Source organism: Lissotriton vulgaris, chromosome 7, assembly GCF_964263255.1.
Source record: "Lissotriton vulgaris chromosome 7, aLisVul1.2, whole genome shotgun sequence".
Classification (NCBI taxonomy): Eukaryota; Metazoa; Chordata; class Amphibia; order Caudata; family Salamandridae; genus Lissotriton; species Lissotriton vulgaris.
Window position 1 is genome coordinate 640,910,732 of NC_141695.1, and position 14,296 is coordinate 640,925,027.

At 44.6% G+C, this 14,296-nt stretch overlaps 1 protein-coding gene across 1 annotated transcript in view; it reads left to right on the forward strand.

The window, feature by feature from the left end:
• Window positions 1–9,292, forward strand: part of CACNA1G (calcium voltage-gated channel subunit alpha1 G) — a 787,437-nt gene extending 778,145 nt beyond the window's left edge. The window contains exons 36-37 of the mRNA XM_086930846.1: window positions 2,531–2,700; window positions 8,155–9,292. Of these exons, the coding sequence (XP_086786972.1) occupies window positions 2,531–2,700; window positions 8,155–9,030 (1,046 nt within the window). The 3' untranslated portion in view covers window positions 9,031–9,292. The remainder of the gene's footprint in view (window positions 1–2,530; window positions 2,701–8,154) is intronic.
• The last annotated feature ends 5,004 nt before the right edge of the window (window positions 9,293–14,296 follow it).

Below are 14,296 nucleotides of genomic sequence, written 5' to 3' on the forward strand. Positions count from 1 at the left end.
AGTATATCCTGCCAAAATTCAACTCACCCACAGCTCATAAGAGCACATTTATTTTGGACCTACAAAATAAGATAACAGGGCTAGACCACCTGTCTATGACCTATGTTAAGAATGAATGTTTGGACCTATTCCCATTTGTACCTAGGACTGAGAAGTGGACACCTAGGATCATTCGGCTGACCTCATACGTGGCTACAGGGGCGCAATAAGCTGCAAGAGGCCTTTTTTACAGGAGTGACCAGCTGACCACTAGCAACTGGAACTGGACTGGACCCAGCTGGTGGTGATGCCCCAGTGGGCCTTAGAGTCTTAGAAATGGCCAAGAAGAGCTGCCACAAAAAGTCTGAAAAAGTTGGTACTTTAAATATTTTTGGACTTGCAAGACCTGCAGAGCAAAAAAAGACCTCATGGCAAAGCTGCTTGACTTCAAGAGAATTTTGTCAGATACAGCTTCCAGGCTTGCCCGGTTGAAAGAGTTTGAGCTCCAAAAAAGAATCCAAAAGTCCAAATGTAGTAATATTGTCCATGAGAAGATTCTCAAAGTATTTGCCCAAGAAGAGCAGTGGCTGTGAAGTTTTAATTTTTCCAATTTTGAGGTTTTATTGCCACAACCAGTGGCTTGAGTAGAACCTCATCCAACAACTATCCAACTTTTAGAGGACTTCACTGGCTACAGCCTGCAACCCTGCCTCGCTGGAGGATTTCAACTTCCATTTCAGAGGCTAAGTCAGAAGGTAAAATCTTTGAGCAGGACAACCTGCTTGGTGTATCAAACATCCATCCCATTGTAGACGGCTTAAAGTCATGCCTAGGTCCCAGTCAACCACGAATAGTGACTTATGATTGGTACTGTACCTATTTTAGATGTGTTTTGCCCTCAAATTTGAACAACTGATTCCTCTTTTGGGATTTTAGGCATTTTGGTATCACTTTTCATATTGAATTGTTCTTTGTTTTTAGAAATTGGTTTTGTGTGTTTTTATTGTTATGTTTTGTTACCCAAATTGCAAAGCGCGATGTATACCCAGAGGTGTCTTGGCACTGAATCTTTGAGCAACGATGAGCAGAGCTAGAGATCCTACTGATTGAAAAGACATGTTTTCAAGTATTTCCTAAACTGAAGCAAGGAAGGGGCCAACCTTATGCTGAATGACAGCGGGTTCCAGGATATGGCTGCTCTGACTGCAAAGCTACTGCCACCCCATTTAGATTTATTAAATCTAATATAATTTATATTGAACATGCTTGATGATCTTAGGTTTCTAGTTCGGTGTACCAGGAAAGGACTTTCTTCATGAAGGAGGGTCCAGAATCGTGGAGGGCTTTATAGGTCAGACAGAGGGCCTTGAACTTGATTCTATTTTTGAACCTCAGCCAGTGAACGCAGAACTCATACTTTGATGTTAGAATGGGAACCCGTTGTTTTCCTGAATGCACCCCATCCTAGCCAACCGATTCCCCCCAAATCAATATCCTCCAGTCTGCAACATTCTTTTTCGAGCCCTGCACACCCTTCCATTATTAAGAAGCCAATCTAAATCTAGTTTTATACTCCAAACCAAGTGATGTCCTAAGAGGGTTGTAACACTTGCAAAGAGGCCTAGTTCCAGGACCAGGTCCTCGCCTAACTCCTTACTACTACACAGAGCAACATGCAATGTTCTCGCTGCCAGGTCACACTCCCCTCTACCTTGAGCCAGACTCCCATCTTCCACCCCCATATTCTCCCCCACTACATCCTCACACTCACATATACCAGGTGTTCACCACAGGTGTTAAATGCAAGCATTAACCCTCCCCCACCCTCACCCGTACCCTCACTGAACGGCATTGGGAATTCCAAGCGCTAAAAACTGGTTCTGCACAGTCATTCCGCATTCGATGACGATTAGCTCGTACTGGATGTAGTTAGGTACAGAGATGACATTAATAACAGCCTCCCTGTATCTCCATTCCTAACTACTCCTTCCTCTAAAGTGGGGCCTTAACAGTAATCACAAGAGGGGTGAAGCCCGAGGTCTATGGAAGATGACCAACAGGCATCCATGCACCTTTGGTAGAATGTACTGTCTTTGCCCGGGCTGCATACAGCTGCTAAATGAAGACTCCCCGATTACTAATGGAATATGTTAATGAAATCTCAGGGTTTTGATGAATAGGCTGGGAAACATCCTTTACAACGCAACTTTTACAACGCACTACCATTACGACGCAACTTTTACAACCCAAGTCATTACAACGAATTGCGCTGGAGGGCGCTCTAGGATAGAGAATAGTTTAATTACTATCCAACACCTTCCCTACTATCCACGGGGACTGGAGTTGGAATAGTAAATTAAACTATTCACTATCCAGCGCCCCCCAACGCAAGTCGTTGTAACGACTTGCGTCGTAAAAATTGCGTCCTAATGGCATGCGTTCTAAAAGCATGCATTGTAATGACATACATCCAATAGGCTCCAATGCATGAATATTGATTTGCTATTCTATATGTATCCTCAGATACTGATGTTCTTGCTTGTATTTCCAGGCTCCACAGCGTCTGTGCAGTCCCAGCCCGCAGATACCTCTCACCTGTTGCAAGTTCCAAAGGAACCTCTTCACTGTGTTAAATTAAGCAGCAATATGGAATCTGACAGCATCCCCAAAATACCGCCACCCCTGCGTTCTCCTTCTGCTCAAAGGATGCTTCGAAGGCAGGTGAGTGGAAGCATTATGTCCGTTAAAATAACCGTTCCTTCGAAATAAACAGATATCATTTGACTTCCACTCGCATCTTGCATTAACATGCTTTGCCAAGCAAGTAAACGCTTCACACTTCAAACATACGTTTCCTCTAGAGGTACATTGCCTCTTTCTCTTATCTGCTCTCCTACTCAAGACTTGTTGTAAGTCCCCCGCTCAATCACCTACACTTTCTTATCTGCTTCCAGCACAAATGTAAAGCGATCGTTCGCAGGGGGCAGCAGGAAGCCGTGAGATGGCGTAGATGCTTATAGAAGCATTGGAAAGGGCAGACCTATATTTAAGAAACTCTTTTTGGTGGAGCAGCACTACCTTTTTCAAGTGACAGTTGTCACCTTGCAATAATTCTATCTCAAATCAATGCGCAGACTACAACACATTAAATAGTCCCTCCATAAGATGCACTTTGGCAATGGGGGAGTTAGAATAGCCTAATAAAATCAATAACAATACTGAATTAATGTATTATTAATAGTATAGCAGTGGTGGTGATTGTACACGCAGTGGCATTAAGAGCAGAGTAGGTTAAGCATTAGTATTGAGGTAATAATACTAGCGGCACTAACAATAGTAGTGTTATTTATAGTAGTGGTATAAATAATGATTGAACTAGTTGTATTAGTGGTTGAAATAGTTATATAAGTGGTAGAAGTAGTGTTTGTAATAGAGGAAGTTGTAGTAGTAATGACAATAATGTATTTCTAGTTGCAGTAGAAACAGTAGAAGCAGTAGTACAAGAAGTAGTAGCTGTAATATTAATGTAGTGGTAGTTGGTGTGATAGGTTGAAATAGTTGCAGCAGTTATAGTAATCTCTGTAATAGCAGTAGTATTATTAGATGTGATAGTGATAGTACTAGTAGTGCAGTGACAGTATGTCACTGTAGTTATTGTGATAGTAGTTGAAATAGTGTTACTAGTAGACTTTCACTCTGGATAAGTTTAGCATACATTTGATGATGATAACCACTAACAGGAAGAGGGAAATATGACAATTTGCCGGCATCCCCTAACCTCACTTAAGACAAGCATAAAATCAATCAGGATTTGTAAAGGATAGCTTATCACCCATGAGGGCATCCATGTGCTGGGGGTAGCTGCAGCTTGGAGCCGTTAGTCGAACAGCAGGTCTTTAGACCGTTTCTGAATTCCTGCAGGGTGGGGGAGGTCTGCAGGTGGAGGCCGTTTTGAGTCTTGGCGGCAAGGTAGGAGAAGGAGCGGCCCCTGTTCCTGCTTGGTCGGTAGTGGAGTGATGTAGAGTGGGGTGGAGTGCAGATGTCTGATGGGTTGGTGGAAGTTCAACCTTAGGTTAAGGTAGGCAGGTTCTTCGTTGTGCAGGGCCTTGAGGGCATGGGTCAGCACTTTAAGTTGACACATCTAGTGGATGGGGAGATAATGGAGTGTTCTGAGGTGAGGGGTGATGGGGGTTCGCCTTGGTATCTTGCTATTTGGAGGAAGACTTCCCACTACTGATATTCTCTACTTTCCATGACCATGGGAGTGCCTTCCCAGTGTTTTCCTGTGGTGGGAGTGTCTGCCTTTTTTGCAGTATTCTCCATGTACTTGTGTTCGGTGCCCTTTTGTATCATGCACACAACACTTTGCCCTTGTAACACACGATTGCTACCTCTCACATGTTTTTACCTTTGATACTTGCACAAGTACCACCTTGCCTACGTAACGCCTGTTCTTGTGCCTAGCACTTATTGCAGTATTTTACCTCAAATTATACTCTGTTTTCTCTTATAACTGCACACTTGTCACTTTTCCTCTTGTGCACTTTTGACTACCTCATGTATTTTTGGTTGTTCACAATTTTTACTACCTCAAGTATTTTGTTTGCTCACAATTGCCACTATTACCTTTACTACCTCATGTATTTTTGGTTGCTCACAATTTTTACTACCTCAAGTATTTTGTTTGCTCACAATTGTCACTATTACCTTTACTACCTCATGTATTTTTGGTTGCTCACAATTTTTACTACCTCATGTTTTTTGTTTGCTCACAATTGTCACTATTACCTTATGTAAGTAACGTATGTTTTAGTAATCTGCTCTTTTGTAATGTTTCTCATTATGTTTCATTTCTGTTCCTAATGTGAAGCGCTCTGACGCCTTCGGGTAAAGTCCGCGCTATATAAAAATGCATAAATAAATAAATAAAATAAATAAATTGGTAGGTCGAGGACCAGCCTGGCTGCTGTGTTCTGAAGTCTGTTTAGCAGCTGTTCAGTCCCCCACATAGAGGGTGTTGCCGTAGTCCAGGCGGTTGGTGACGAGGACTTGGGTGACGGTGCATCTGGTTCTGATGGGGAGCCACTCGAAGATTTTCCGGAGCATGAGGAAGTATGCTGAGGATACTGAGTTTATCTGTTTTTTCATGGTGAGCCTGCTGTCAAGTAAGATGACGAGGTTCTGAGGGTATGGGAGACTGGCCTTGTTCTGCTAGCAACCAGGGGTTGTCCCACGGGGATCTGTTGCACCCAAAGATAAGTACCTCAGTTTTGATTTTGAGGCAGTTGTTTTGCATCCAGCTGGTGATGCTAGAAGCTGGCTTTGTTGTTCATGAGGCCTGCGGATAGGGAAAGTACGAACTGAGTGTTGTCAGCGTATGATATGATGTTCATACCATTGGTTCTGACCTGAGTGGAAAGGGGGGCCATGTATGCATTGAAAAGGGTTAGACTTAGTGAGGACCCTTGGGGAACGCCGCAGATGATGTTCTTTGTGCCTGAGGTGTAGGGTGGAAGGCGGACTCTCTGAACGATGTTTAGAGCCAGTTTGGAGTTGACTCGGTCATTAGGCATTTTGCTGGTACGTCAGATCCTTTCTAGTCGTTTGCATATGTGTTTGGTGGATTTTAGTTCCGGGGTAAACCGGCTGGTGTGCTTGGTGTTCTGCTTGGTCTGGCTGGTTTGCGGGGGCGACTGTGTCAGCACATTCAGGGATCCTTGAGTTGAATTTGTTGACAGCGACCTCGTGATTGGAGGTGGCGCCAGGGTTGGATTTGCTGAGGGTTTTGGTCAAAAGATCTTTGCTTACCTTGTTTCAGCTCCTGTGGGAGGTGCTGGTTTGGTTGGTGGGGGTGTCAAGGGTGGTTGGGATGGAGAAGTGGGCAATTGAGTGGTCGGACCATGTGATTTCATAGGTGTGGCTGTACCTGATCCTGTTGCCCGCTATGAAGATGGGGTTCAGTGTGTGCCCGGTGATGTGCTTGGGGTCAGAGACTAATTGGGTGAGGTCTAGGGTTTTCATGCTATCGATTAGGTTCTGGGTTGGCATTGTTGGTGTCATTAATGTGGAAGATGAGGTCCCTGAGAAGATGAAGTTTCTTGATTTGATGGCCAGAGGGGCAATGAAGTTGGAGATGGCCTCGCAGAAGATTTGCCATGATCCTGGTGGACTGGATACCAGAGTGCCTCTAATGGTGGTTTTGCCATCAGTGTTGAGTTGGAAGTTAAGGTGTTCCATGATGGGGATGGTGTCGTCAGTGGCTGTTGTGCAGTGGAGGGATTATTTCTCGATGATGGCTATTCCACCTCCGCATTTGTTGATGCAGTTCCAGTGTATGATTTTGTATTCATTTAGAGTGGTGGTGACATGTCACGTGTTTAAGCGGGGCGGAGCCAGGTCTCGGTCAGTAAGACGATGTCGGGGCAAACGAGGTGACGGTGTCCCAGATCTTGGTGGTGTGTTTGAGGAGCGAATAGAAATTGATCAGGGGGCATTGGATTCTCATGGTTCAGGTGTGGTAGGCGGGGGCCCATGGGAGAGCAATCGGATACTGAAGGTGAAACAGCGATGTCAGCAGGAGAAGAGTCCTGCAGTTGAGCAATGGAATGTGCGGCTGCAGTTGTTGTTGCTGGGTCTGGGGTTCAGGGCTATAATCTCAGCACTGATGTAGCAGTGGGTGGGTGGAGATCCAGGGGTCCTGCCGTTAGGCACTTTCCAGGCGTGGACGGCGCAGACAGGCTTGTCTTGGGCACGCCTCTGGCACGCCAGAACTGCAGCTTGCATTAAGTAGGTTCCTGGGAGGCGGCGGGGCGCTGGATGGGGGCAGGGTGCTGGATGGGGTCACAAGACAGTGGGAAGCGGAAGGGAGAGCGAGAGGAGAGAGCGTGGGAGAAGAGCGGTTTCAGGGGGGAAAGGCAGCAAATAGTTAACAATTAGACTGTTAAAAGGTGGCAAAAGTAAAAAAAAAAAGAAGGAGGCAAAGGTTATATTGAGGCTGAAAACAAAAGAGGCAAACATAACAATAAGGCTGAAAAAGGAGGAGGCAAGAGTTGCAATTCGGGTGAAAAAAGAAAGAGGCAAAGGTTACAATTTAGGCTGAAAAGGAAGGAGGCAAAAGTTATAGTTAGGCAGAAAACTAATGGGGCAAACGTTAGAGTTAGGCTGAAAAATAAAGAGGCAAAGGTTACAATTTAGGCAGAAAATAAAGGAGGCAAAAGTGACAATAAGGCCGAAAAAAGAATGAGGCAAAGGTTACAATTTAGGCTCAAAATGAAGGAGGCAAAAGTTATAGTTAGGGTGAAAACGAAGGAGGCAGACGTTAGAGTTATGCTAAAAAAGTAGAAGGAAAAAGTTACACTTTAGGCTGAAAATGAAGGTGGTAAATTTACAGTCAAGGTATGAGGGGGTAAACAGGGAGTAAAATATTAGCGTCGAAATCAGTGGAGAAAATAATTGCGTTAAGGACTGGCAGCGAGGTCCAGGTTTGAGCGGGGAGTGGCCTGATGCAGCAGGTGAAGCTGGCACAGGGACCTGCTCAAAGGGGTCGCGCTGCGGCCTGCATTAAGTGGTTCATGGGAGGTGGAGAGGCGCAGGGCGGAGTCACAATAAGGGGGAAGCCAGAGGGAGAACGACCGGGGAGAGTGTAGGAAAAGAGGAGTTTCGGGGGGAAAGGCAGTATAGAGTTAACAATTATGCTGGAAAAAGACTGCAAAAGTTGAGAAGAGGGAGGATAAAGTTAGAGTTAGGCTGAAACGAAGGAGGCAAACATGATAATTAGGCTGAAAAAGAAGGAGGCAAAAGTTAGAGTTAGCCTGACAAAGAAGTAGGAAACATTTACAGTCAAGGTGTGTGGGGGGCAACAGGGGGTAACATTTTAACCCCGAAATCAGCAGAGAAAGGACTGGAAACAAGGTGCAGGTTTGAGTGGGGGCACAGCCTGCAGCAGTGGGGGGGAGCTGGCCCAGGGACAAAAACATTTCCAATATCTCTGTTTTCTTCAGGGCCTTGTTACCGATTTCAGAATGAAGGAACACAACAGTAATGAGTGACAGTATTATTCTTACTCAATTGAGAAAGTCTTACCATTCAATTGAAGGTACAAACTGCCTGTATTCAGTGACTGACTTGTCTATGTGTGTCATCTAATACTGTTCTTTGGTTTGCATCTTTAAATAGGTTGCAATACGAAATGATTCCCTGGATTTATTTGGAACAGAAAGTAAGGAGAATATTGCCTGTGAAATAAGCGAGATTGCACCCATGCAAAACTACTCAATATCTTCGCAACAAGAATGCATTTCTTCAGCTCAGCGATCATCAGTAGACTCAGCAAAGAGCGGGAGATCAAGTGTTCACACACAACGGCCTTTCCATGATCAATACAATATTTCTAGGCCTCCTGCATCTCCTTGTGCAAGTCTCAACCGTTTAAAAGAGATTGCGCCAGACCATGCCAATCAAGAAGTAGATGAAATAAACAACTGCAAGGAGCAGTTGGGGCTACATCCATGCAGGACATCAAGTGTCTACTCAGCAGGACCTCCTCTCACATCCAAAAGGAACTTGGGGAGTGATAACAACGTCACTTTGAAGGACCTCAAGAAGTTCTATAGCGTTGATGCACAAGGACTGCTAAGAAAACCAGCTTCTTGGTTGGATGACCCTAGGAGACATTCAATAGAAATTTGCTCCATGGAAAGCAGTCCTCAACATCAGTTCATCTCCAGTACTTCTGGCTTCATAAGTCAGGTTTTAAGTGAAATGAATAACTTGCAAGCATCTAGGCAGAAGAAAAAACATAGCCCTCCCTGCATATCGATAGAGCCGCCGAATGAGCCAAGCTTGTTATCTAGGACACATCATTGCCTTTCCCCCGCTGGTCCAGACATCTGCTTAAGGAGGCGAGCTCTATCATGTGAGTCTAAAGATTCAGTAGACATTGGAGACTCACTTCTTCCAGACAATACCCCTGTGCCAGCTTTACCCACCCCAAAGACAGATTTAATAACGCTTGCCAACTTTTCCTTTGATCAGACTGAGATGGAGCACTGATTTTTTTCATTGGTGCCAAACGTTTTCTTTCTTCTAAGACATAGCTATCCAGACTTCAGAAGGCACTGCATCAACTATCCAAAGAGTGGTTACAGAGCCAGCTACCGAAATACCTGGCAAAACTCTAAGCCTCCGTTCAGCTTGGATAACAGCAATACATTGTGCAGACATAATATGTATTTTATATTTAATTAAATGAACAGGTTCTAGAGATGCAGGATGTAGTACATTTTGTGAATAAAGGCGTGTTTATTATTCTTTAATACAACGTTTCTAAGGATGTTTCTGGAATATGTTGGGTTTGAGATATTAACAGAACGCGAGAAGGCTACATTTTCGAAGTCAAAACACAACATGAAACTGTTTGCATATTCACTGGCACGAATAGTACGCTGTGTTCACAAAGATTTGAAACAGTTGTAACATATAAAAGAAGGTACGGGTTAAAAAATTATTATGCAAAAAGTGGTTGGTGATTTGCAGCATTATTTTAAAAAGAGCGCTAAAGTTTGCAATAGCAAAGTATAATTTGTAAAAATGTGAATTTGACCTTTTAGCCTTTCTTTTCCAGTTGTTCTTAAATATTACAGTCTCCTTAGAAATGTTTATCCGTCGCCTGTCCTGACGCCACATGAAAGCATTGCCAAGATTGGCTTATCATACCACAAGGTCTGTGCTTTATGAGAATGTGATCATCAATATGTCGAACTCAACAAACATCTAAAATGAAGAAATGGGGATATAGAGGATACATTGGTACTTGATAAAGTTAATCTATATTTGTATAGATGAATGAACATTTGAGGTACTAGAGCAAACAAAATGGGCAAACAAAAGTAAAATTGGATTTTTGTTAAACGATGAAGATATCACTTCTAGATAAAATGAAAAATAGGCACTTTAATTTCTCAACATTTGTATAGCTTCCAAACTCTATTTAAACTACACAATCTCATGTTGCCTCACTTCAAAAACTTTTAACATGTAAATCCGGTTCTCCCAACGACCCCTGCCCGGCTCAGTTTTTTAAACTCTTGGCACCTCTCATCAACACCCTATTGAATAAGACCTGGAACGCCTCTCTGTGCTCTGGCACCTTCCCCGCTGTGTGGAAACAGGCTATTCTGGTACCGATTCTTATAATACCTGATGCCGACCATACTGTTTTTAAAAGTTACAGACCTTTTTCCCTCCTACAGGCTCTGGCAAAAATTCTTGAAAAAATAGTTCAGGAACAACTTTCCAACCACTTGGGATCTCGTAACCATTTCCATGACTCTCCGTCCGGCTTTAGATCAAGCTACAGTACTCAGACCGCCCTGCTACAAAGTCTCCGGAAATATACATGAGAGCATCAATTCAGGCAAAGCAGCCATGCTAGTGCTGCTTGACCTGTCTGTGGCGTTTGACACAGTTTCCTATCCTATTCTTCTGGATAGATTAAACAACATGGATATTCAGGGCACGCCCCTGTCCTGTATCCGGTCCTATCTGGGAAACCGGACTCAACAAGTTTTTCTCCATCCTTTCTTCTCAGACGAGAAACCCCTGCTATGCGGGGTCCCCCAAGGCTCTGCCTTGAATCCTCTCCTTTTTAACATCTACCTATCACCCCTTGCGGCGCTGGTCGAATTCTGTGGGGTGAGGGAGATTTCCTACGCTGACTAGACCCAATTGGTGTTTTCTTTTGAAGAACATTCCAAAGCGGCATTCTCTAACTTTAGACACTGCCTGAGTAACATCTCGGCGTGGATGTCACTTAACACCCTTAAGCTTAAGTCAGGCAAAACCGAGATACTCTTCTTCAATCAAAAAATCCCGCCACCTTACGCTGTGGTGGCCACCTGGGATTAAGCCACCTCCCAAGCCTGTTGACTCGGCGAGGAACATCAGCTTCCGGTTTGACAATGAACTGTACTGCAAAACTCAAAAAAGACAGGTGTCCTCCTCTTGTTTTGGGATGCTCCACATGTTGCGTATATTCCTCCACTTTCTTCCCCTGGAGTCCCGTAGCTTTAATTACATCCTATCTAAATCAAGCTAAAGGTCTTTACCTTGGGGCACCTGCCTATCTGATTAGGCGTCTACAGATTGTACAAAACGCTGCGGGCCAGAGTGATCTGTAAAATCCCTTTCCGTCACTCGATCACCCCCCCCCCCCACCTGAGGAAGCTCCACTGGTTACCGGTGATTAAAAGTGTTAAATTCAAGGCTCTCATTATGGCTTTCAGAGCTTTTCGGGGACATGGCCCTTCAATACCTGAGAGCTAGACTTAAGCATTAGCAACACAGCCAGACCCTCAGATCTAACCATCTTCGTCTCCCTGCTACACCCCATTTTTGCAGGACTAGAACGGGTGGCAGAGCCTTTGCGGTTATTACCTCCAAAATCTGGAACGCCCTGCCACTGTCTACCTGCTCTTCTGAGTCAGAACCCATCTTTCGACGTGCCTTGAAGACCTGGTTGTTTACCAAACTCTAGTTCCCCACTCTGCACCTATCATCTGCCATCTGCATTACCCATGTTGGGGGTAGCTGTGCGCTTTATAATCTCCTAACTAAATAATAAATAATAAATATCTTCACTATCCACGTATCTTACTTAAAAAAATAATTTGGCCCATTTGACTGTTTGCATATCCACATTTAATTTGACTCAGTTGTCCTTGTCAAACGTAGGAAAGACAATTCCAGGCACCATTGAGGAAATGAAACATTCTGTCTTACTGCTTTGACTTAGGGTGCTGTGGTTAGCCTTGTACTTCGTACAACCTTGGATTACATAGTACATAGTCCATGTTCTCACTGAAAGAGCCAAGCCAACACTAGTTGGTCACGTCTAGATTTATGCAGCACCTGATTTCTCTTATTATGAGGGCTTATTGTCAGTTAGTTATGTTAAGACACACCAAAGAGCCAAATACAAAAAAAGAATCCCCAGCCAAGCATTGGCAAAGCCATTTCTTTTTGCACAGATTATTTTGTCTTGCAACAGCGTTTTACATGGTGCTCAATGTATAACCAGCTTCTTTCTCCCTCTGTGGAAACACACAATAAGGGTGATTTGTTGAATGTTTGCAGGACCAGCAAATATGATCAAAATAAGATATACACACATAACACTTGAAATTGTAGTGTTAACTGCAAAATATTCACAAACACATATAAATCCCCATCGCGAACTCACATTCTTGCTGCACCGGGAAACATCAAAGCACTGCTGAAGATTTTCACTATTCACCGAAATCTTATAATTTTCTCCACAATTCGTTTACCCTGCCTTGTCGCTCCTATCTCCTTTTCATAAGAATACTTTTCTATCTATACAGCAGGTCCTTCACAAGAGGGAGTGCAGGCTGCCAAAGGGTTCATGATTCACCAGGCCCATACTACCACATTTAACAATTTTAAAGCAAGGATTTTTTTCCAGGTCCTCACAAATCTCTAAAATCCCTACTAGACAATGACCTACAGCTCTGCTGAGTAAGATAAACAGGATGGGGCAGTGGATAGGAGTAGGACATAGAGGTAACAAGAGTGGCATAGCAAGAGTGATGAAGTAGAAGATGGGAGGGAGAGATTAGTTAAAGGGGGGATATAGGTATTAATAGGAAGATGTAGGACCCCATCCCCTGAGCCTGTATAATTTTATAAGGGGAGAAGGGCATGAGGACCCCTCCCCAGGCCAGTTTCAGCCCAGGGACCCCATCACCAGGACCAGCAGTTATTTTTGTGGGGAGGAGACACACGGCTCCCCTACTCAGGCTGTGATAAGCTCATGGACCACACCACATTTTATAAGAGAAGAGGGGCATGTGGCCCCCTCCCCAGGCCATTTTCAGCCCCGGGGACACATCCCCCGGGACCTGCCATTATTTTTATGTGGAGGGACGTGGGGGAAGTCTCCACACCATGCCCGCTCTTAAATAGTGGCTGTGAGCAAAGCAGCGTGAGCAAAGCAGAAAAGGCAGGAGCGCTCACCGCGCGGAGAGAGCAGCCCTATCAAGATGGCCGCTGTGCCTATACAAGTAAGAGGGGGGTACTCACACGATGTGCACCATGCTTGACCAGTTTTAAAAATGAGCAAAAACCAATAATAAAGGCACTGGTCCCCCAACAATTCTCAATGTCAAAAATGAGCACATTTTGAATTAAAAAGGAGAGTAATTGTGTCACAAGACGCCCTACGTTTGTCAAATTCTCTGTGCCATGGCAACTATTAAATAGTGGTTGTGAGCAAAGTAGCGTGAGTAGAGCAGAAAAGGATCCCGCACTAACCACTCCTCCAAGGCAAAATTCTGCTACAGGCTGTGATATTTTCTCAACCGGCAATCCAGATCAATGTAGAAATGCAAATGGGGTGAGTGAAGGTCAGTGTCGGACTTGACCCTCTCTTCACAGTCACTCCCAATCTTGTTGCCTTTACACGTTCTGTTTTCTGAACCCATTTTTTTTGTTTTTGTTCTGGGACTTTGCACACTTTACCACTGCTGACCAGTGCTAAAGTACTTGGGCTCTCTCTTTTAAACACGGACGTGGGTCCCTTGCTCACTTTGCCACTGGATTCAAGCTAGCCTGGCTGGTGAGGGGTGTTAGCCTGAAACCAGTCCAAGTATGCTTGTTTCCGGTCTAGGGAAGGCCTGGCTTGGCAGTTTGGACTGGACTGTTCCCATGAGAAACAGGGTCATGACTGATTTGCATATGGCTGGGTCTGAACTGGGATGGCGAAGTGAGCTTAAAAACGATGATGGATTCAACCCAGACCTGTGACTGGGGGTGAGTGTCTGAAATGTTTCAGCGCTCCGTCCATCGTCTCCTTGTGTTTGCTTTGTTTGCCCTAAGTTGGCAGGGTATGCCCCAACGTGGGTCCTTTGCTCACTTTGCCACTGCATTGAAGCTAGCCTGGCTGATGGGGGCTGTTAGCCTGAAGCCGGTCCCCAGATGCCTATTTCCGGTCCAGGGAAGACCTGGCTTGGCAGTTCGGGCTGGACTGTTCCCATGAGGAACTGGGTGATGACTGATTTGCATATGGCTGGGTCTGAACTGGAGTGGTGAAGTGAGCTCAAGAACGATGTTGGATTCAACCCAGATCTGTGACAGGGGGTGAGTGTCTGAAAAGTTTTAGCATTCCGTCCATCATCTCCTTGTGTTTGCTTTGATCCACTTAAGTAGCTCTTTAAACCTGTAGGGACTCAGATCCCAGACCTACTCCTATCCCAGCTGACCATGCTAGGAACCTAGGCATCATTCTAGACAACAAGCTAAT